At 48.2% G+C, this 21,317-nt stretch overlaps 1 protein-coding gene across 1 annotated transcript; it reads right to left on the reverse strand.

The window, feature by feature from the left end:
- Positions 1–5,456: 5,456 nt before the first annotated feature.
- LOC311183912 (B-lymphocyte antigen CD20-like) lies at positions 5,457–12,207 on the reverse strand (the record flags this gene model as incomplete). Its single annotated transcript, XM_084253605.1, has 6 exons — positions 5,457–5,669; positions 6,563–6,664; positions 7,401–7,637; positions 10,349–10,405; positions 11,506–11,625; positions 12,049–12,207. The coding sequence occupies 6 exons, from the start codon at positions 12,205–12,207 to the stop codon at positions 5,457–5,459; spliced, it is 888 nt and encodes a 295-aa protein (XP_084109731.1).
- Positions 12,208–21,317: the final 9,110 nt, after the last annotated feature.

Genomic DNA, 21,317 nt, shown 5'->3' on the forward strand with positions numbered 1-21,317 from the left:
CCTGCAGTGAAACACACTATTAAATCATCTCCCCAGTAGTCACCAAGAGCACCCTCGGATATAAAGACAGTATGGACCTTCCACCCATAAAAATGCTGGACTAGTAAAAATGAGTGACCCTGTCCACTACTTTTTGTCTCTGCCATGGAAAGCTACTTAGTTAAAGTGGCTCACAAGACCAAGTATTACAGTGTTTCCACCATAACATGTCATGGTAGCCACATCACCACAAAATGCCTGCAGCGGGACTGAGCTTCTCTTGTTGATTAACACTCACTGGATGGCATTTATTCAAACCTGCTCTGTCCCCCGTCTTACCACAGCTTTTTTTTTTTAATTTTTTTAAAAGATTTATTTATTTATCCACACAAGCACTGGGTACAGTCAGAAGCGTGGGAGGGTGAGAGAATTCACCAGAGCCAGAGCGGGGAGCAGAACAGGCAGACTGACGAAATTACACTGCTGAGGGGAGCAGCGGGCGCGGCAGGAGAGGTCTGTGTGCCATGTGGGACCCTCGCCCGGTGGCCGGGGATCAAACTGGCGCTGCAGAGGCTGCAGGCAGCTTCAAACCCAGCGCTCAACTGCTGTGCCACGGGGGAGACTCTTACCACAGCTTTTGAACTTACTCCTAAAAGTCCTTTTTTTCCTTGTTGTAGAACAGCTCCCATTCTCTTTCACTTTCTCCTATCACTTCTTCTTCCTTTCATTTCTGATCCCTCTCCTGGGGTTGCTTCCCTCACAATCCTGCTCACCTGAGGCAGAGTCAAGAGCTGGTGCACCTCTCCAGCCTGGGGAGCGAGGCTGGAGCCCACGCAGGATCAGACCCAGCCCTGCCCACTGTTTTGGGTGAAGAGAAAGGAAGGGCTGTTTCTCTGGACTTACTCTGTTCCTTTGACGCCTCTCTGCTTTCTCCTTCTCCGAGCTCTGTGCTGGTCCGAAATAGTCACCTGGCTGTTATTAGTACTTTTTATTTCCCTGTTTACATAACCTACCTGTTACCTGTCCTTAGTTCCAAAGTCCTTTTATCCCGACTCTCCTCCACCCTCAAATGGATCAGAAAGCACAGTTGTAAATTTTGAATGTGTATTGGGAAAACTTTTCTTTCCTCTTCTTCTTTTTATTTGATATATTTCTTACATCATTTTTCATTTTGCACAATGTATGCCTTTTCATCGTGGTTATAGTCCCCATACAATTCCCACCACCCCCTTGTTTTGATCCTACTCCCTTCTCCCCCCTGTAGTGTGTCCCTGGTTTACAGCTGCTTGTTGATTTTTATTTTTACTTTATTATAATTAGTCTTTTTCCTGGTCCCTTATTTAGGTTTTCTAAATTCCTGCTATGAGTGAGACCATCCAGTAATTCTCTTTTTCCTTCTGGCTTATTTCACTGAGCATGATCCCTTCCAGCTCCATCCATGTTGCTGCAAATGGCATGAGTTTATCTTTTCTGATACCCATGACAATTAAGTGCTTGTTTTCTCTGGCCCCTTTGCACTTCCTGATACTTATTAGTGTAAATATCCTATTGGGTTACACTTGACGATACAAGGCACACACCACATGCTATTTGCCATACAAGTTTGACAATAGCCAGGTGGGCTTGTATACTACTCAGGCTGCTGAGCGTCATTAAATGTTTTGCTCGTGCTTTCTGGGCTTGTCTTTCAAAGGTTAGTTAAAAAAAAAAGTCTCAACATGTGTTACACAGTCTGAGGAGTCACAGCCTGCGTCAGCCATGGTGGCTCCACCCTGCAGTGAGAGGGATGGGACCAGAGGCAGTTTTCTGGGAAGAGGGATGCTGGGGCATGGGCCACTCAGACTGGAGGGTCCAGTGAAGCAACCGAGGCCCAGTCCTATAAACTGGATCAGAGTGAGGACCCGGCGGAGGTGGGGGCCAGAATGCTTAGGGCTCCTGTTAAATCCATACAAATAAGACAGAATCGAGACCGCAATCACTGGTGATGACGCCACGTAGCTGTGCATTTGACAACAGTTTAGGACTGGTTCAGAAGCAATACTGTATGCATTTAGGTACTGAATGGCTTTGCATCAACCTCCTTTATAATTCTTACAAAAATCCTGGAATAGACTTAACTGCCATTTTATACATGGGCATCCCGAGTCTTCCCAAGGTGAGCGATCTGATTGTAACCACACATTTAGGAGGTGGTGGAGGGTCTGTGTCCCAAGTGAAACTGAATTCAAATCCTGTTCTGACGTGTGCCGTCCGCAGGGCACCAGGGCTGAGTCTGCAGGGTGCGCAAGCGCGCTGGACAGCCAGGGCCATGCTGATCAAGCAGGGCACTGGAGTCCAGCCTGGAGTGGGGGGGCGCTAAGTCCAGGGAGGGTGCAGACAGGCAACCGTGACACGAGGGTGACAGATTTCACCACCAGGTGTCCTTCATGGGTAATCTTTGCTCTTCTGTTTTCAATTTCTTGCATGTTTGGCACAATGATACTTCTATTCTCTTTGTGAAACATCAGGGAGTTACCTTGGAACCTTGAAGAGGTGAGAGAACACGTCCCTCTGCTTTTGCCCTGACCCCAAGCGGCTCAAAGTGTCAAATGGTTGGGACTTGTATAACACGGCTGCACAGTATGTCTCCTTGGGTCAAGTATATTGGGCCTGTTGGATGAATGTCACCTGGAGACCTTGCAATGGTTAAGGAGTCATTGGTTTGGGGACTCTAGTTAGCACCAGGAACGTGCAAAGGAACAGAACACATTTTGAAATGCATTAAGTACTTACTGAGGGCAGCTCCATTATTCTCTGCGCTGATGAGCGGAGGCATCAGAAAGTACGTCTCCCACCCTGGCTTCTGTGTCTTGCAGCTGTTCTTCTTCCTGTCATTATGGATGAAAGTGACAAACCCAGAGGGGTACACAATGATTTTTTTTATGCTCTCACACTTCCAAATCCTTGAAATTGTGTTTATAATTCAAAAGTAAATTTCAGAAGCTATTGAAACTGATAACCAGCTGCTTTAATTTTTTATCTTAATTACTTGAATTCCATAGAAGGAACTTGGAATTTGGTCCTCAAAGTGAGCCATGTTAGAAATCATGCGAGAGTTTAAAAAAAAAAAAATCTGTCTGCTCAAGATGAGCCCAGATCAATGGTTAGACTCACTGACCTGGCACTCAGGAACCAGGAGCCTTCAAAACTCCCCAGGTGGTCCTGGTGCTCTGCTGTCACTGAAACCCAGCAGTGGACAAAGGCCAGGCGTCCTAACTTCTTTGAATGTTAAAATTCCTACACAAAACTCAATTCAGATTGAGTCTGTTTCTTTTTTTTTCTCATTCAATGATACCCTTTTTTCAAATTAGACTTTCTCAGAGTTTTTCTTTCTGTTTTTTTTTAAAGATTTATTTATTTATGCATACAAGAACTGGGGTGCAAGTCAGAGGTGTGGGGGGGGGGTGAGAGGATTCACCAGAGACAGAGTGGGGAACAGAACAGGCAGATGCACTAAAATACACTGCTGAGGGGAGCAGTGAATGAGTCAGGAGAGGTCTGCCTTGCCATGTGGGTCAGCTCCCTGGCCGAGGCGGTGGGGGGGGGCGTGGTTTGAACTCTTGTGTCTTTAACCCCTGTGCCACCAGGGAGGCCCCCTCAGAGATTTTCTAATTATAAAAACTTTCAGAAAGGCCCAGGAAAGAGGAAGTATCCAAAAGCATCCCTGGCTGTCTTACACCGGCCAACAAAAGGTCTATAAATAATACATCCTACACACAGCCGATTATTTTGACAATTCAAGTTCACTTAAATTTATGTGTCCATTTCATTTAAAAGCTTTCATAAAGTTTTCTGCCATCTTGTGACTTGGATTGTTCCTGTAACAAACTTAGATTCACTGCAGCTGTTTCCTGCAAAATGCAAAAGCATAACTTGAACAAGTTTCGTTTCCTATAAAGATAAAAGCAGAGATCTCTGGGCAACTCTTTAAGAGCAGAAACTGATGGAAAATGATGCAAGCTCTTTATGCAAAGTGAGCTTTTGATGCTTCAGGGCTAGCAACTTCTCTTTTCCTTGATCTTACCTGGTCCCTGGAGTAATGTTAGTCTTTTCATTGATGCTGCAGCCCATACATTTGTCCCCATGGCATTGCACCATAATGGCTTGATGAGCAAGAACTTTGTCAAAGCCTCACCCAATCGTTATCACTTATTATATTGTCAGTAAGTTAAAAGTGATAGAAATAAGCCCCAGCCCTTAAGTGAGCAGATGTGTCCAAACTTTTCAACATCCTTTTGAAAGCAGATGAATGCATCTGAATGCTGTAAACTCCACAAAGGCAGGGATTTTGTCGGTGCTGTCACTGCTTCTATCCTCACACTTAGAAGAGTGAATATTTAAATTTGTTAAGTGAATGTCTTGTACCTGTCTGTGCCTACAGGTTTTAGATCTCACACCATTCCCAGGTAATTCCTCACCCCACTTCCCAAACTACTGAATCACCTCTCTCCTCCCTTTTATGACCAAACACCCTAAAAGCAGTCAGCTCTCAGCTTCAATGTGGCCCCAGCACTTTCACTTTTCAGCGAATTGCACTGCCTTCTTTCCATAACACATTTCTAAAATTGTTTGCCCTAATAGCTGAATCCAGTAGCTTCTGTTCAATTTGCATTTTTAGAATTTCTCAGCTGCTTTTGCTTTCCTGCCTCCTGGTCCTGTGAGATACTTGTCCTATTTCAGCTTCCAAGACAGGGCACGCTCTTTAGTCTATGCTGTGTTGCAAATTAAGTAGCTTCCTGGGTATAATTTGAAGCCACCATGGAGGCCAAAGACAGAATTAAGAGAAAGGTTGAACACTCCATTTTGAGAGGTGACAGGTTTGTTTTTTTTTTTTTCCAATACAAATTTTATTGGCGTTAGATTGGTCTAAAAAATCATATAGTTTCAGGTGTATGACATCATTTGAGCGGGTGTGGAGGCTCTGAGAATGTGCCACTGTGTCAGCCTCAGAGAAAGATGTTTGAAATTGGTTGATAATTGCATCTCATTGTTACTATCTTTTGCTTTTCTTAAAACCATAGTGCAAAAGGAACTCCACCAAAGGTGCAGATGTGGTAGGAATGAAAGACGGTTTAGGGAACAGGACAGATAATTATCTCTTCCAACAGGTGCACGGAGTACATGTTGGTGAGGGGAAAATTAATTACTGCTGCTGCTACACCTTATGCAAGGAAAGGGCCAGAAAGAAATCATGGTCCGAAGCCCTTCTACCATTCCTTTTATGTGATTTGCTGTCCTAAACAAGAAACATGGAGACACAAGTTGCTGCAGTGGGTATATTCTCTGACTGTAAGAAGCAGGGGCAGCTGTGCTTCCTCCATGCAAAGCTCAGAGAGCGGGTTGGGGAGGATATGTGCAGAGGGCCTCAAGAAACGGGGTGAGTCTACCTCTTAGAAGCGGTGAACACTAATGCTTAAAACGGGGAAGAAAGTAGAGTTTCAAGGGGTGCTTTCATTTTCTATTGGTAAGGACTCCTGATCTTGGGGAGGTTCTGGGAAGTTTACTTCTGTTTCTTCTTCTTCTTGGATTGGAATAATCTCAATCTCTTCTTCATTCTTGGGTTGGGAAGACACTTCAGTCAGCTCAACCATTTCTTCTTTCAATTCAACTACCTGTTCTTTTTTGTCTTCCGCTGACAGGAGAATCACATTCTAGAACACAAAATCAAACACGTTTTTCTGGACCTTCACCATTGAAGATTGCTCAACAATCTCTGTAAATATTTATCAAATTCTTCCTGTTTTTAAGCTATTTATGTTATTTCTTATGTGCCTCCCAGATGCGCAAATCCTTTTTCAATCACTTTCAAATCTCATGCTCAAGACCAGGGACACTCATTACTTTGCCTGGAATGATCACACAGTATCTAGGAAAGAACATTCCATTAATAGAGGAATTGAAATTCTATTTCTGATTTGCCTTTATTGGAGCTAACCTTGAGAAAGTAATTTGCTGTCTCTAGTCCTATTTTCCTCATCTGCAAAATAAAGGCATTAATGGTGATTTAAAAATTCTATTCTAAATCCAACATTCTTGGTGCTGAAGCAGTGGATAATATTTCTATCACTAGGAGATTCATATCTCCCAGTTGTGGGGTTTCTTTGAACCTATGGTTTCAGAAGAGGAATTAGATGGAAAGGTGGGGTCGGGGAAGGCAGGAGCACTGAGGAATGAAGTGGAAGGACTAGCGACTTGAATCAGTCTTCAACCTTCAGCCATCTTGAAATCTAAGCACAGAATCCAAATCCTACTTCACAGTAAGCACACGGATCCACACTAAGCATAGAATCCTGAACTTGAGACAGAACTCAGCTCTTAAGGAGACATACCCTGGGCAGAACTGTATCCCTGGTTTAACCTTTAGGCTGATTTCAAATTTCAAGACATTTTCCTTCATTATTGGTAGTTTCTGCTTCCCAGAAACACACCAAGACCATTTCATGGAGCTTCCAGTCTCCAAGACTCATCAGATCAAGTTCTTTGTAAACCTCAGCAGACGTGACTTTCCTAGTGGGAGGTCGTGGGCAGAGGGACTCCCACTTACAGCTTTGGGCCTGGAGCACATCCTCTTCCACTCAGTCTCAACAGTGCCAGCAGTCACGAGTTTCTGGAGGAAGACAAAGACCAGCATGACTGCGAAGATGCCCTGCAGAAAAACAGAAGGAGGGTGAGGATGTAACCAGGGCTGGAAGAACCTGACTGGTGCTCAAGAAATGACTGCTCGTTACATCAGATGATTAAAAGAGATGTTCTTTAGTGGAGTAATGACTGACTGTGAGAGCTACTGCTGGGTTTATAGCCCTGTTCCTTAGCACAGCGCTGGCATGGCACAGAGAATTAATGCCTATGGCTGATGGAGAATAAGGTGATCATAATTGGTCAAAGAATCAGTTCTATGTAGGAAAGAATTATTACTGAGTTCCAGATTAGCTTGTATCTCCACACTTGGGACATACATTTTTCTTCCCCTTCCAACCCTACACAAGGAGTCCAAAGACTCCTTGAGTCAGAAGATCTTCATCACAAGCTAAGTAGTTCTTCCCCATTTATCTCAGTCAATAGTAATAAGTACCAGTGCCATCAATGATACTATTATCAATGATTCATGTTAAAGGAAACATTTACATAGCTCTTTCTATGTCCCAGATGCTCTCCTAAGTGCTTTGCATGTAACAACTCATTAAATCCTCAGAACAGCCCTACAAGGTCAATGCTGTCACCATCCCCATTTTACAGTTGAAGAAACTGAGGCGGAGTGAGGTTAAAATTTTTGTCCTAAAGCCATATAGGCAACAAATAGCAGAAAGCCTGGATCCAGAGTTGATGTTCATTATATAAAGGTCAGACTTCCCCCTTGCAAAGAAATCACCTCTCACACTTACCAAGAACACACATCTTATGCTGTAACAGTATTGTGTTGACAGAGAGTTTTTCTCTGCAGGGTTAGCTTGTTCACAATTATAGATGTTAAGATATGGAGTGGGAACTTTAATAAGATTCAGACTCTCCATTTTAAAAAAATGGGAAATTGTGATATTAAATACATCCATGATCAAAAAAATGATTCCAGAAATGGCAGCAAAGAGGCTGAGTGAGTTCATCACCATTTTCCCTTTCACCTGAAAAAGACACACAAAGATTAATAAATTGGGTTTGATTTCCATTTGGAGAACATAAGCTGGGAAGAAATTCCTGATGCCTTTCCGCTGACTTGCAAAGGCACCACACCTAAGTCTTACTAAAATTCTTCCCTTGGGGGTTTTTAATCTTGTTGTTGCTATAAAAATAAAGACTTTTATCTCTCAGTTCTGTCCCTTTCTCAGTTTCCCCCATCTTATTTTATGCGATCATCATCCAATTAATTGATCAGAAAAAAATTCTCCGAGAGACCCTTCATCTTGGATCCTTCTACTTCCTGTTCCTGCTGCAACCTAGGAGATGTCAATAAATACCTGTTGAGTAAGTGAAATTAAAGGGTATTCAGATTACAACTGTTTATATAAGAAGGTGGAGGGGAGCAAGGAGGAGTTTCTTCCATCGGTGAAGTGGGAGGGAAGAGCAAACAGATCACCAGGTCTCTGCCCTCCAGAAAACAAAATAACATCTACTCTCCAGAGGACTGATTTTAATCAGCCCCCCTCAACCACCTTTCCAAATACAAGTGGGACTGAAGCCTGTGGGTGCCAAGGCAATTGTGAATGTTCTACCTAGCCAGGGTGAAGGATTAAAACACGGCAATGGTGTGGATTAATGATTACTTTAAGACACACCTATTTCATCCCTCGCTATGTAACCGACACAGGGTGAGTCAGTAGGGTTGGCTATATTTAGAAAATAAAACAACCTGATCTTCATCAACAATTTTTCCTTCCAAAAGTGAGTTTTTCAAATATCAGATGATTTCACTTATAGGAGGAAATATAGGAAAACCAAATAAGACAGCAGGGGAAAAAATAATAACAGTACAAAACACAACACAATCAAAACAGACAACTATAAACCAGAGACATCCTGCAGGGGAGGCGGAGGGAGAGCGATCAAAGGGTACGGGGGAGGAGCCCAGGGGACTAAGGTGATGGTGCACAGGTGCATTGGTGAAGGAAATTCTAGGGGACTACACCTGATGGAGGCAAACATTGTTTAAAAATGAACAATGATGTAAAACATATAGAGATAAAATGAATAAATAAGTGAGTTTTTCAGACCACCGTGCATGAGAGGAACCTTCTCAACCCACTCAGTCCCTCGCTGACTTTGGGAGTGACTCCATTGGGAATAACTTAGTAAGAACAAAGATGCTGGAAGATGCTGGGGGAGGAAATCTACTGGTGAACTCTTGACCCACTGGATTTGGGAGCTGTTCGTGGGTATAAAATTGTCCCTAGAGGTGGTAGGAACTGGGCCATTCTGTGGCTCTGTAGGGCCTCTGAGGCACCTGCATGTATATTACTCCATTTCATCCTCACGACAGTGTCATAGGCTGCAAGGACCATTCTCTCCACTGTGTAGGGGGCAATTCAGAGGTGCATAGAGATGAACTGGCTCAAGGTGACAGCTCAAGGTCAACCAGAACTTGAGTTAATCATTCATGAGACAGTTTTCCTCAATGGCGGGATGGGGCTTTGGGAGAAAGGACATCGCTTTTGAAGATGGCTGGTGTCACCCAGCATCTAAAATCTGGAGACCATAAGCAGGCTCCCCCTTCATGCCCCTTCCATTCTGCTTCTATGGACATGTTCGAGGTAGTTCTCATTTCCGGCTTTACTTTTTAAGGAATAAAATAAATCACAATGGCATTGTAGAAGATCTTTTCCTTGTAAGGGTTGAGAGATACTCTCTGCTACTACAACGCCAGGGGTCTTTAAAAGTCCTTGTTCTCAACTGAGAAAATAGCCATTTCTCCACCATGTGGAAAAGGGCGTAGGATCACTGTAAGGTAAATGAAAAGTATCAGGCTTTTCTGCCCTTCCACCATTAGGATTGATGATGGATCCTTGCAGTCCTGAATGCATGCCTGATGGCGGACATCTAGAGTAGGGTGTGGGCATATGTAGATGGGATTCACCTGGACTGAGAGACTGGGGTTTTTGTTTTTGTTTTTTTTTTTATTTATGCAAGCACCAGGTACAGTCAGAAGCGCGGAAGGGTGAGAATTCACCAGAGCGGGGAGCAGAACAGGCAGACTGACGAAATACACTGCTGAGGGGAGCAGCGGCCGAGACAGGAGAGGCCTGCATGCCATGTGGGACCTCGCTGGTGGCCGGGGATCGAACTGGTACTGCAGAGGCTGCAGGCAGCCTCGCAGCCCAGTGCTCAACCACTGCGCCAGTAGGGGAGGCCCTGAGAGACTGGGCTTATAAGGGCGGCATCATGGGGAGGCCAGCAGAACCACTGAAGAAGCAGAAGCAGTACCACGAGAACAGAAGGAGCAGAAAGAGAAGCAGAGATCCCCAGAGAATGCGGGAAAGCCCAGACAGAGTGAAGACTTGCTGTTTCTCCATTACTCAGACTCCGCTGCATTCAACCCATGCCTTTGCTTCAGCCAACTGGGACCCGTGTTGGCAGAAGATCAGAGGCAGAACTCACATTTCTGCATCAGTTAATATGCACGTGATGAATATAAAGGTTTTATTTCTCGGCTTTCTTTTTGTAAACTTGTGGGAGGCTGGCAGCCTCCCAGCCCCCTGGCACCCCTTGCCAGCCATGTACCTGGTAAATCCCAATAAAAGCCTGAAAAGCCACCGAGGGCTCCAGGACTCTCCTCCTTTATCCCGTCTGCTCGGATCATAGAGAACCTGCTCTGTCCCTTCCTGCCCCTACAATTACTTACCAGACTTATCCTGGAGCTTTGCTCTGCTGCTGCCAGGAGTGATCCAGAAATGATATACTGTCAAAAAGAGATGGCGAGGAGGTAGGGGCAGGGGAGGGAGGGAAAATCGAGAGGGAGATCACATCAAACGGAGAGCGGCTTGTAAAACCACGACCCACACCTGCAGCCACTTTCACTAAACTATCCAATCACCTTGGTCAGATTCACTCAAGTCCCGTTTCTCTATTACTCAGACTCCGCTGCATTCAACCCATGCCTTTGCTTCAGCCAACCGGGAACCGTGTTGGCAGAAGATCAAAGAGGCAGAACTCACATTTCTGCATCAGTTAATATGCACGTGATGAATATAAAGGTTTTATTTCTCAACTTTCTTTCTGTAAACTTGTGGAATTGCTCTTTGGCACTTAAAATGATTTAAAGGATTTGATGCCACCGAAGGGTGAACTGGAGTGGAAGGAAATACAGGGCCTGAACTTCCCGGCTCTTGGTGAAAATGTTGGCGGTACAGGAAGTGATGGTGGTCATTCCCTTTTCTACTGTTCAATTGACAAAACAAAACAGAGGAAACTTGTTATAATCCAGCTCTCTGTTCTGAAGACTCCCATCCCGGCCGCTAGAGCAGCAACTCTGAAAGTGGACTGGCAAGGCAAATCCACAGCCCCGTAAGGCTCCAGTGTGGAAATGTGCACACGAAATCGCCGCGAGGACTGCTCTTGAGGAGCCCAAGGAGGCATTTTTGGGACAGGACTGAGTTCACCAGATGCATAATAACTAAGCAGACGTGTAGGGAAGGGCCAGGTGGGGGATAGTGGGATGTTCCTGCTCCCTCTTGCTTTCTGAAAACCCATGTTCATACAGTCCAGATTCCAGCCCCCCCCCAAAAAAAATCGACATTGGGGAGGTCCTGCTTTGACAGGTCTTCCTTCCCCAGTAGCTTTTTGTGGGACATTTTCCTCTGAAGCACATAGAACGTGGCCACTGGCTCTGAACCATGGGATTCATACTTAGTCAAACTCTTTCTTCTAAATCACTTTAAGCAGATAACCTATTTCCTACCCAAATACTTTCCTCAATGCAGAAATACTCTGGCATATTCCTGTGTCGCTTCACACAAATCTTGGCTATATCATTCCCCAAATGGTTATTTTTTAACTCACCATAATGCCCCCCCAGAGAGGGTACCAGACAACCATGCAGATGGGGCTGTATAACTCCGCGTGGGTCATCAGGAGGCCGCCCAGGGCAAGGTGGAAGAGCCCGTTCATGATCTGCACGGCCTGTGGAGGGTAGGGGCGCTGGTGGGTGAACTGAACAAAGTCAGAAGGCAAAGGGAAGACCGGAAGCCCTGGCTCCTGACGTGGGCTGGGTAAAATGGAAGGCCGTGGCGAAGGCGCCCAGACCCCTGTCTTGTTCAGATCCACCCCCAACGTCCAGGCATCCCAAGGCACCTGTGCCTGGGATGCTGGGGACAAGTTGGGATGGGCAAGCCCTGCACAGGTGAGCCTCAGAATCAAAAGGCGGCCTAAGGCCGCTGTGACCACCGGTCTGCTACATCCCCAGTTTGGGCCGCTGTGTCAGAGGTATGGACCACTGCAGGTGGGGCCCATACCTTCGAGGTGGACTGGCTTCTGTACCTGGCCTAAGTGTCTCCTCTGAGGGCCAGAAAGTGCCTAGGATAGGAGTGAGGGCAGCAGACTTACCCCCAAGGCCTTAGCTTCCCTCATGAAGAAGCTCTGTGTGGGGCCCACCATGGGAGGCATCTTCCTGGGAACCAGCTTCTGGGCCGGGTGCATGGCAACAGGGCCTCTCACAGGCTCTGCCGGGAAAGCTGCACTCATGGAATTCCTGGGTGTTGTCATCCCACTCTCGAACCCCCTAAAAGTAAAACATAATAATAAAAAGGGGCAAACGAGGACGGGTTGTCAGCAGTCTGTCACCCGGTGCCGGCACCTGAATCCTTTCCTCCTCCTCCCCCCATGGGAGACGTACAGACAGAGAGGCCAGCATGGTGACCTCCACAAAGATAAAACACATCCAAACACGCCTGTAGAGGATGCCGGCAGGGACCCTGGACCCCCAAGTCCCTGCCTGTTCTCCCCTCATTTCTGGCTGCTTTGCTTTAATGTTGGAGAAAGTATTCTGTACTCACTTGTCCTCGCCCCTTGCTTGGCTGGTTTTTAAAAAGATTTATTTTATTTATTTATGCATACAGGAGCTGGGGTGCAGGTCAGAGATGTTGGGGTGGGGAGAGGATTCACCAGAGACAGAGCGGGGAGCAGAACAGGCAGATCTACTGAAATACACTGCTGAGGGGAGCAGCGGGGAGACAGGAGAGGTCTGCTGCGCCAAGCGGGTAGCTCCCTGGCTAGGGATCGAACTCATGCTGCATTGGCTGCTGATAGCTTCACAGTGCTGAGACTTAACCCCTTGGACCACCAGGAGCAGCAGCAGATTATGGTGAGGAATTGGCCTTGGAATCCAGAGGGGCTGAACCCTGTTTTCCCTCTGCCTCCAGCTATGTGACCTTCCACTTGCTGTGATGCTCCAGGCAAGCTCTTCAAGCTCTTTTCAAGTGTAAAATGGGGTTCCTAAGGAAACTGGTCTCCTGGGGCTGCTGAGACACCTGAAGGGATTGGTGGGCTTTGTCTTTCTGCAGGTGGGACTCAGAGGGCAGCTCCACAGAGAAGCTTTCCCTGAGCCCACCTTCTGCCGTATCTCTTCTTTCTCCCCAGCACCCCATGATTTGAATCATGTCTCAAGCACCTACCACCGGGGAGAATTTTTCCTGATGATTTACTTATTTATTGTCTGTCTCTGCCAAACAGACTATCTTTCCATCAAAGCAGAGATCCTGTTATCTTTTGTTCAGTTTCTAAACATATGCCTGCATTTAGCCATTTAATAATTGTTACTGAGGACATAAAAGCGTGCAAAGCCCCAAAGTCTGACAAAGACTGCCCATTTGTTGCTGTTCTGGTTCTTAGTGTTATTACTTTTAGGAGCATTCGTTTCTATTATTTCGTCTAGAAAATGAGATCAATACCCCTCTCGCAGACAGAGTGTGAGAAATAACTATCAGTGGAAATGCTGAATTAGAGGAAAAAAGTAGGCAGTGCTCTCTGGCCTTAGGATTCCCGATGCATTCATTGCTGAAGATGACAGCGATGACCATTTCCAGCTCAAACACCTCAAGATGCTCATCTTCCTTCGACTTGTGCTTTCTTTTGGTGTGTGTTTATGTGGGTGCCTTCCTCACCTTTTGCCGGGGCTTCCTGGGGCCCTGGAAATCTCTCTTTGGCCCTGTCTTCTTTGACTGTAAGTCAGGCAAGGACCTGAGATTGTCCAGTTCACTGAAGTCACACAGAGCCAAGGCTCCCAGGCTGCTATGGGACCAGGGCTCAGAGCCCCAGGCCTCAAACTTGTGCTCACTCATTTTTTTTTTTAAATAGATTATTTATGCATACAAGAACTGGGGTACAGGCCAGAGGTGCAGGGGGTGAGAGGATTCACCAGAGACAGAGTGGGGAGTAGAACAGGTGGATCCACTGAAATACATTGCTGAGGGGAGCAGCAGGGAGACAGGAGAGGTCTGCTGTGCCATGTGGGTCAGCTCCCTGGCCTGGGATCAAACTGGTGCTGCAGTGGCTGCTGATTGCTTCATAATGCTGAGACTTAACCCCTTGCACCACCAGGGAGGTCCCTGTACTCACTCTGTAGTTATGAAGATTTCACATCTGGCTTTGCATTTGAGTCTCACAGATCTGATCAGGGGTGGAGCGTAACAAGGGCACAGAAATGGTAGCTTGTCCAAAGTGATGTGACAGAGATTTAAAATGAGGCCTTGGATGCTCCGTGAGGACTCTGTGGAGAGACTGCTCTGCCCCTTGCGGGGACGAGGACTTCAGCCTGTCACTTGTAAATCTCTCCCTTCTCCCTTCGTGTGCTGTGCTGTTTGGCTGACTCTAAGTCACAGAACATCAGTCTGGGCCACGGCTGAAGGGAAGAGAATCTCCTTTGACGGTGCTTCACACTGGCCGTGGCCCCAGCTCTGCATGGTCAGACATTGTGTGTCCTGGGGATCTGCTTGGCACCACAAACACCCCAGAAGATCATCAAAGAAGAAATGCATTAACAGAGTCCACTAAGGGGTTCCCCAAGCAGCAGTGTTTTTAAGCCAGTCAGAACCTCAGATTCATCCTGTTCGTATGACAAACGAAGAAACTGCAGCCCAGGGATGGGACTTGCTTGTCCCAGACCCCGCCCTGCACGACAGAGCCAAACCAGAGGCCGCTGTCCCAGGGCTTGAGCCTAGGGCTCGCTCTGCTGGCCGCCAGGGGCCTTGCTCTGATGGCTGTGTGCTGAGCACCTGCTGTGTGGCAGGGACATTGGGCATTTAGTTCCAATCTCCCAGCGCCTTCCTTTGACATGGATGTGGAATGGGGGGTTCTGTGGCTGTGGAAATGGGGGGTTCAGAGAAGCTAATGTCCCCCATTAAGGAGTGAATTTGGAATCACCACCCTCCTTGCCAGCAGACTCACCTCAGTGAGGTTGACTTGAAGGTCAAAGACCATCAGTCAACAGACAGCAGGAGCTGGCTGGGCTGTTTTAGTTTGCCTTATTCATCAACTGTTTAGGGTTGTGTTTTTAGTCTTTGTTATTGGTGAGATAAACCTGTAAGGTAAGCAAGTTCTACTTGGGCTACATCTACAGTGGTTAATGCTAAATATAACCACGGCATGGGGGTGGAGGTGGGGATGTTTTCTTCCTTCCTTCTTCCTTCCTTCTTCCTTTCTTCTTCCTTCCTTCTTCCTTCCTTCTTCCTTCCTTCCTTCCTTCCTTTTATTTATGCATACAACAGCGGGGGTACAGGCCAGAGATGCTATGGGTGGGGGTGAGAGGATTCACCAGAGACAGAGTGGGGAACAGAACAGGCAGACTGACCGAAGTACACTGCTGAGGGGAGCAGCGGGCGAGACAGGAGAGGTCTGCTGTGCCATGTGGGTAGCTCCCTGGCTGGCTGGGGATCGAACTCGTGCTGCAGAGGCTGCGGATTGCTACATAGTGTGCGGTGCTTAACCCCTTGAGCCACCAGGGAGGCCCAGGGATGTTTTATTTCTCTGTTAAAATGATGCCTCACTATGGCAACTATAGTTCTACAAAAACTTGAACAAATATTACTGTAAAGTAGCTACTTTATGTTTGATGGAGATAATTTTTTAAAATTGTATATGTATTTTTTTTAATAGAGGCATGTTTCATTTATTTATTTGTTTGTTTGTTTGTTTTTGTTTATACATGCACTGGGTACAGTCAGAAGCACGGGAGGGTGAGAGAATTCACCAGAGCCAGAGCGGGGAGCAGAGCAGGCAGAAGGACCGAAGCACACTGCTGAGGGGAGCAGCGGGCGGCAGGAGAGGTCTGCGCGCCATGAGGGACCCTCCTCCGATGGCCGGGGAGCAGCCGGGGATCGAACCGGCGCCGCAGAGGCCGCGGCAGCTTTGCAACCCAGCGCTCAACCGCTGCGCCACCGGGGAGGCCCATGTATTTTTTTTTTTATGCCCAGACATTGTAGATTGAATGAGTAATGAAAAATTTCATTTGACAGACATAAAACTAGACACGTGTTTCTAAGCTTTGCCATATTAAAAAAATACTGTTCTCAGTACCTTTGTGTCCAGCACACAGTTATACTCAAAGAACCTGTTAGTATATTAGCAGGAGTTACCAAATTCACCAAAATAGCAGCGGAGGATTTTATTTTCAGGAAATGGTATTAAAATCAAGATTCTGTTGACCAGCTACTGTGCTAATCTTTTTTTTTTAGAAGGGTACCCTGTTTCTGTGTCCATCTGCTGGAGAGCTCACAATCTTTATGGGTTTTGCTTTGAATAAATTACCTTTAGGTCCAATAATTCCATCCTTTATAGAGAACTTCAAGAAGACCTAGTTCTTGTTACCTCCACTTCCTCCTTTGGACTTCATAATAGTTCTGCATTTTTTTTTAAAGATTTATTTATTTATGCAAGAACCGGGATACAGGCCAGAAGCACGGGAGGGTGAGAAGATTCACCAGAGACAGAGTGGGGAACAGAACAGGCAGACTGACTGAAGTACACTGCTAAGGGGAGCAGCGGGTGAGACAGGAGAGGTCTACTTTGCCTTGTGGGATTCTTGCCGGCCGGCCGGGATCGAACCCACACTGCAGAGGCTGCGGACAGCTTCACAGAGTGGCGCTAACCACCTGCGCAACCAGGGAGGCCCTAGTTCTGCATTTTTATCCTTTGTGGCCTCTTGTGAGTTTATCTTGAAGGAGGAAAGCTCTTCCTTTCTTTCCCTCTGCTTGGACCCCAGAGCCCATCTCCTTCTACCAAGATGCTGGTCCGGCAAAGAAGCGGGGTCTCCTCTGTCCACATGGTGTCAAATAGCAGAAAGTGCTAGCGTGTCCCAGCAACACTGCCTGATACTTTTGCAATCTCTCTGTTCAAAGCAGAATTTGACAGCACAACATAACTTGTCATGGATAAAGTCCTAAACGCTCCAAGAATAGTTATTTTGCTGGACCCCGTTTTTTATGCTTCAACTGTCTTGCCAGGTTCCCCGATCCCAGAGCCCTTTTTTTATTCTAGTGATTTCCAGTGTCCCTGCTCGTGCCCTCTCCTCCCCCGCCCCGCTCCCCCCGCTTCTTGAAAGGGTGTGTTCTGCCCTCGTCCCCCACTTCCTCACCGCCCACTCGGTTGTCACTGCTTTGCAACGAGTTTCTGCCGGAGCGCCCAGCCGGAGGGCTCTCTGCAGGGACCCGGCCCGGGGTGCGGGCCTGTCCTCAGGCTCCGGCCCTCAGAGGCCTTTATTTCTGTTTTCCCCTCATCCAGACTTAAAAAGCGGGAGCCATATTCCAGGGCAGCTCCTCACCAGCCTTGCTCGAGCAGTGGCCAGGTCACGCCTTCTCTGCCGGGTCATTACCTCTGGCATGGGGCATTTTCCCTCCCCAGTGCCAGCCTGTGAGTTTGATCCTCATTTCTCCTCCCGGCCAGTACACTAAGTCTTGCTTTGCTGCCTTCGAGCTCTCAGCGGATCCGCCCTGAAGAGGCGGCGAGGCCAGACTCCCCCAGCCACAGCTTCGGTCGTGGTCGCCAGGCCTCGCCGTCCAGCAACCCATCACCTCCTAACTTCGAGTCCACCCACCCCCCCAGCCGCTGCAAAGCAGTGACAAACACGTGGGCGGTGAGGAAGTGGGGGACAAGGTTTCTTCTCTGAATCCTCTCAGCTTGGATGGATCCTCCGCCCTTCACTTCCAGCCACACTCACATCACCTGACGCTCCTCTGCCCAGCCGTGGCTCTGGGCCTCCCCACCGGCAGCTGCTTTCTCTCTAGTGCCGCAGTAGGCCCTCTATGGGGGGTGCCTTCCTCAGGGGCCTGACCTGGGAGCCGCTGCTGGCCCTCCAGGAGCTCAGTCAACGTTACACTGGACATCAGTTGAGCTGCGTCCTTGTGAGTTTGCAAAGACTCAGGATGCCAGACCCAAAGGCAGCATCTCATCCCCCCACCATGATCTCTTAGTGCCATGAAGTCATTTTATGGGACCCTGAGGGACGGGGCTCCAGAGGCACTGGCTGCAGAGAGCAATTATGCTCGCTTAACATTCATCTTGCTCCCCTCTCGTCCGCGGTACCCACACTCTGCTATGGATCTGAGACAGAATTTTGTGCTGCTTGACATCTCCAGCCCCTCCAGAAAATACTAGCCCAAGAGGCTCAACATCTAGGGGTATTTATGTCTAACGGGATATCTTTGGAGACACGTGCATTTAAAGCCAGAGGCTTGGCGTTGTTTTCATTATCATCAGCCATGACTGATTATTTTTTATCTGGTCTCGGGCAGCTGGAGGAACATGGCCCGTTCCACCTTTAAACACGGCGGGTATCAAACGCTCCCATTTCACAGAGGCGCAGCCCGAGAACACCGTGTAAGTGGCAGCCACCTGCCTGAGCCCCGCAGGTGGGCAGCAGTGCTTCCGCCCAGTTTTCTAGAATGACTCACACAGATGTGAGTGGCCAGGTCGTTCTGAGAGAAAGAGAGACGGAGGGCAGGCAGCCAACTTGATCACGTTCTTCCTCCTCCTCCAGTCTCAACCCTCTCAGGACGCCTGGCCCAGGTCGCCTTAGAACCAAAGCCCAGATCCCCCAGCCTCTAAAACCTGCCCCCTGCCTCATCCATTGCTCCCTCTTGGTCACCGAAACAGAACAAACGATCCCTTACCTGAGTCTCCAAGGCCGGGGCTCAAGCGGCAACTGGGGCACCTGCTGGTTCCCTTGCGAGGTCTCCCGCACACAGGACGTGGGAGGTGGGCCGGGGTGGGCCCCTGATCGATGCCAGGTGACAGGAAGCCTGCGCCCGCCGCTACTGTGGCTTTTGCCCCAATTACTCTGGTCTAATACCCACTTCCCCGTGAGCCCAAGGGTCTACAGAAGGTTCTGCCTGACCAGGAGGTTTCACTTCTTAAAAAAGACCCCAGGGGACCGCCTGGCGTACTTTACGCTCCCCTAATTAGAAGAACTCGGCAGCCCCCACCTTGTGAGCAGGTGTGGACCGCAGGTCCCCAAGGGCACGAAGGGCTCTAGAAATTCTCCAAAGATGGGCTGGTAGGACTTTTACCTTTTGACTTCGCTTTGAGAAGTAGGTGGAAGGAGGCGTTCATGCAGAGAGAGTCAAGAAGCATTAAGCCTGTATCCCCAGTGGGTCATGTGGATGGCCCCAAGTACTACCCCCACTTGCTCACATTCAGGGTGCCTGGCGGACCATGTAGGTCTTGTGGCGGATTTAGAAATGGCCCCGAAATACACCTGGTGCTGCAGATCACGTACCTGGAAGCTGGAGGCAAGCTCCTAATTTAGGGATGAAAATTGAAACAGTGCCTTTACCTACAAAGCCACCTTTTCTGCCCTTCTGTCGGGTCCCTGATGCCCCCTCTTTTTTCAGCCTGTGCGGCCACCAGCCCAGGGCCTGACCAAGGCAGGAAGCGGAGGAAGGGGAGCTGGTGGCCAGGAGAGTGTAAACATTTGGGAGAGGAATCAATGTTTTGCTTAAAGATGTAGCCCTGCCCCCACCATAAGTCCCTTAGGTTCAGATGTTGGCGTTTTCGTTGCTTTTTCTTTTCCTCGTGTGGTGCTTTATTGCATTAGAGACTGAAAGGTAATTATCTGTCTGCCCCTTCTAAAGGGTGGAAATGGGGCTAAATCCGAGATTAATTCACTTCTTTTCTCTTTCTCTCCTCTTTTCTCTCTTTAAGATGGTTTGGAATCAGGGACATAGAACCGATGGGTAGATGTAGGTCTGGGGAGGCCGGTTTTAGTGCAATATAAAAAAAGTGCCAGCTTCCACTTCCTTCCACTGGAGCTGTTCATTAGTGGAACGAGCTATCAGTTGCACAACTCACGTTATCAAGAACACACCTCTCCTAGCTAGAGAGGAGAGGGCTGGGGCACAAGACCACCCCCCCTTTCAGGTTCTGGTGGTGGGTCTGGTTTGTGGGAGACTGACGTGCTTCAGTGCTGGTGGCAGGGAGGCTACAGAGCTGGGGTCTGCTCTGGGGGTCTGGGGTGATGGGGGTCTGAGGCTGTGGTCCAGGGTGACGGGAGGTCAGAGGGCTGTGAGCATGGGAGGGGCCAGAACCTGGTCCTGGGGTGGCATCAGGGAGGCCTAGCTCAGAGCTGCCAAGCTGATCTTCCTTCTGTGTGGGCCCTGTGCAGGGTAAGTGGTTTTCAGGCTCTCCTGCCCTCCCACCATTCGGATTGCCCTGCCTGATGGGGCACCTGCGGTTGTTACATTGTTGTAAGCTGTGTGGTTTACTTCTGTGGGCCACAGGAGGAGTGTTGAGACAGTCACCCAGAGAAGCAGAAGCAGGAGAGAGGCAGGAGAGAGGGGAGAAAAGAAAGCCAGAGAGGCCCAGAGTGAAGACTTGTGGTGGGGCTTGGAGGCCTACCTGCCTCCTGCCCCCCGCCCCCGGGCACCCCTGCCTGCGGTGTACCTGGTTGCTGCACTACGTGGAAGAGCTCAATAAAAGCCTGAGAAAGCCTCTGGGGGCTCCAGGACTCTCCTTTACCCGTCCTGTCTGCTCGGATCATAGAAAACCTGCTCTGTGTCCCTTCCTGCCCCTGCACCCTGCCTTTTCCGTCTGTCTCGGGGAGTTGGTGACTCTGCCTTTTGTGGCCAGTGGAATCACCTAGGCCACTCGATGTGTGATTCTTCCTGCATAAACCTGAACTGATGGGAATAAATAAACTTCACCTTGATCTTTGCTGGTTTGGATCGACTGAGTTTTCAGGCTTGTCTTCATTGAACCCCCGATTATAATCTGGGTTTGTTCCATCTTTCTCCCCCCTCGGGAATATTTCAGGCTCCCTGGTCTAACACAGATTTCAAGTCTCTCTCTCCGAGTTATCTTGTTATCCAACGACTGCTTGCTTCCAGCGCTCGTCTCTTCCAGTCTGTGTAAACATTTACTAACTAAACTTTTGCTACTATTTCTTCCCACCTTCTGGCACTTTGATATTTCTTGCCTATCTTGCGAGAACTGCTTTTCCTGTCGTCATGACTTGTTTTTGCCTCCCTCAACCGCTGATCTCTGTCCCTGGGAGCCAGGCCGTGTCCTGCTGCTCTGCTCTCTGCAGGCTGCGGAGGCTGACGGCACTGCTTGGACTCACTTTTAACCCAGGTAATCATCACAAGTCCACTTGGGGCTACGAAGTGACAAAGTGGCGCGTCCCCACGGGTCAGCCAGCACTGGCACCCAGAGTTACCTGGGGCGGGGGGGGGGTGAGGGTTGGTTTCAAAGAATTGGTAAAAGAGATGGAGGGCTGCTCCCTACATCATTTAAAGCCTTAATTAATTCTCTTTTCCCTCTGGCTTTTCCTCACCAGCACGGTTCACCCCCATTGAGATTATAACAAGTCTTTATTCTCACAGCGCTGC

The sequence above is a fragment of the Talpa europaea genome (genome assembly GCF_964194135.1).
Source record: "Talpa europaea genome assembly, chromosome: 1".
Lineage (NCBI taxonomy): Eukaryota > Metazoa > Chordata > Mammalia > Eulipotyphla > Talpidae > Talpa > Talpa europaea.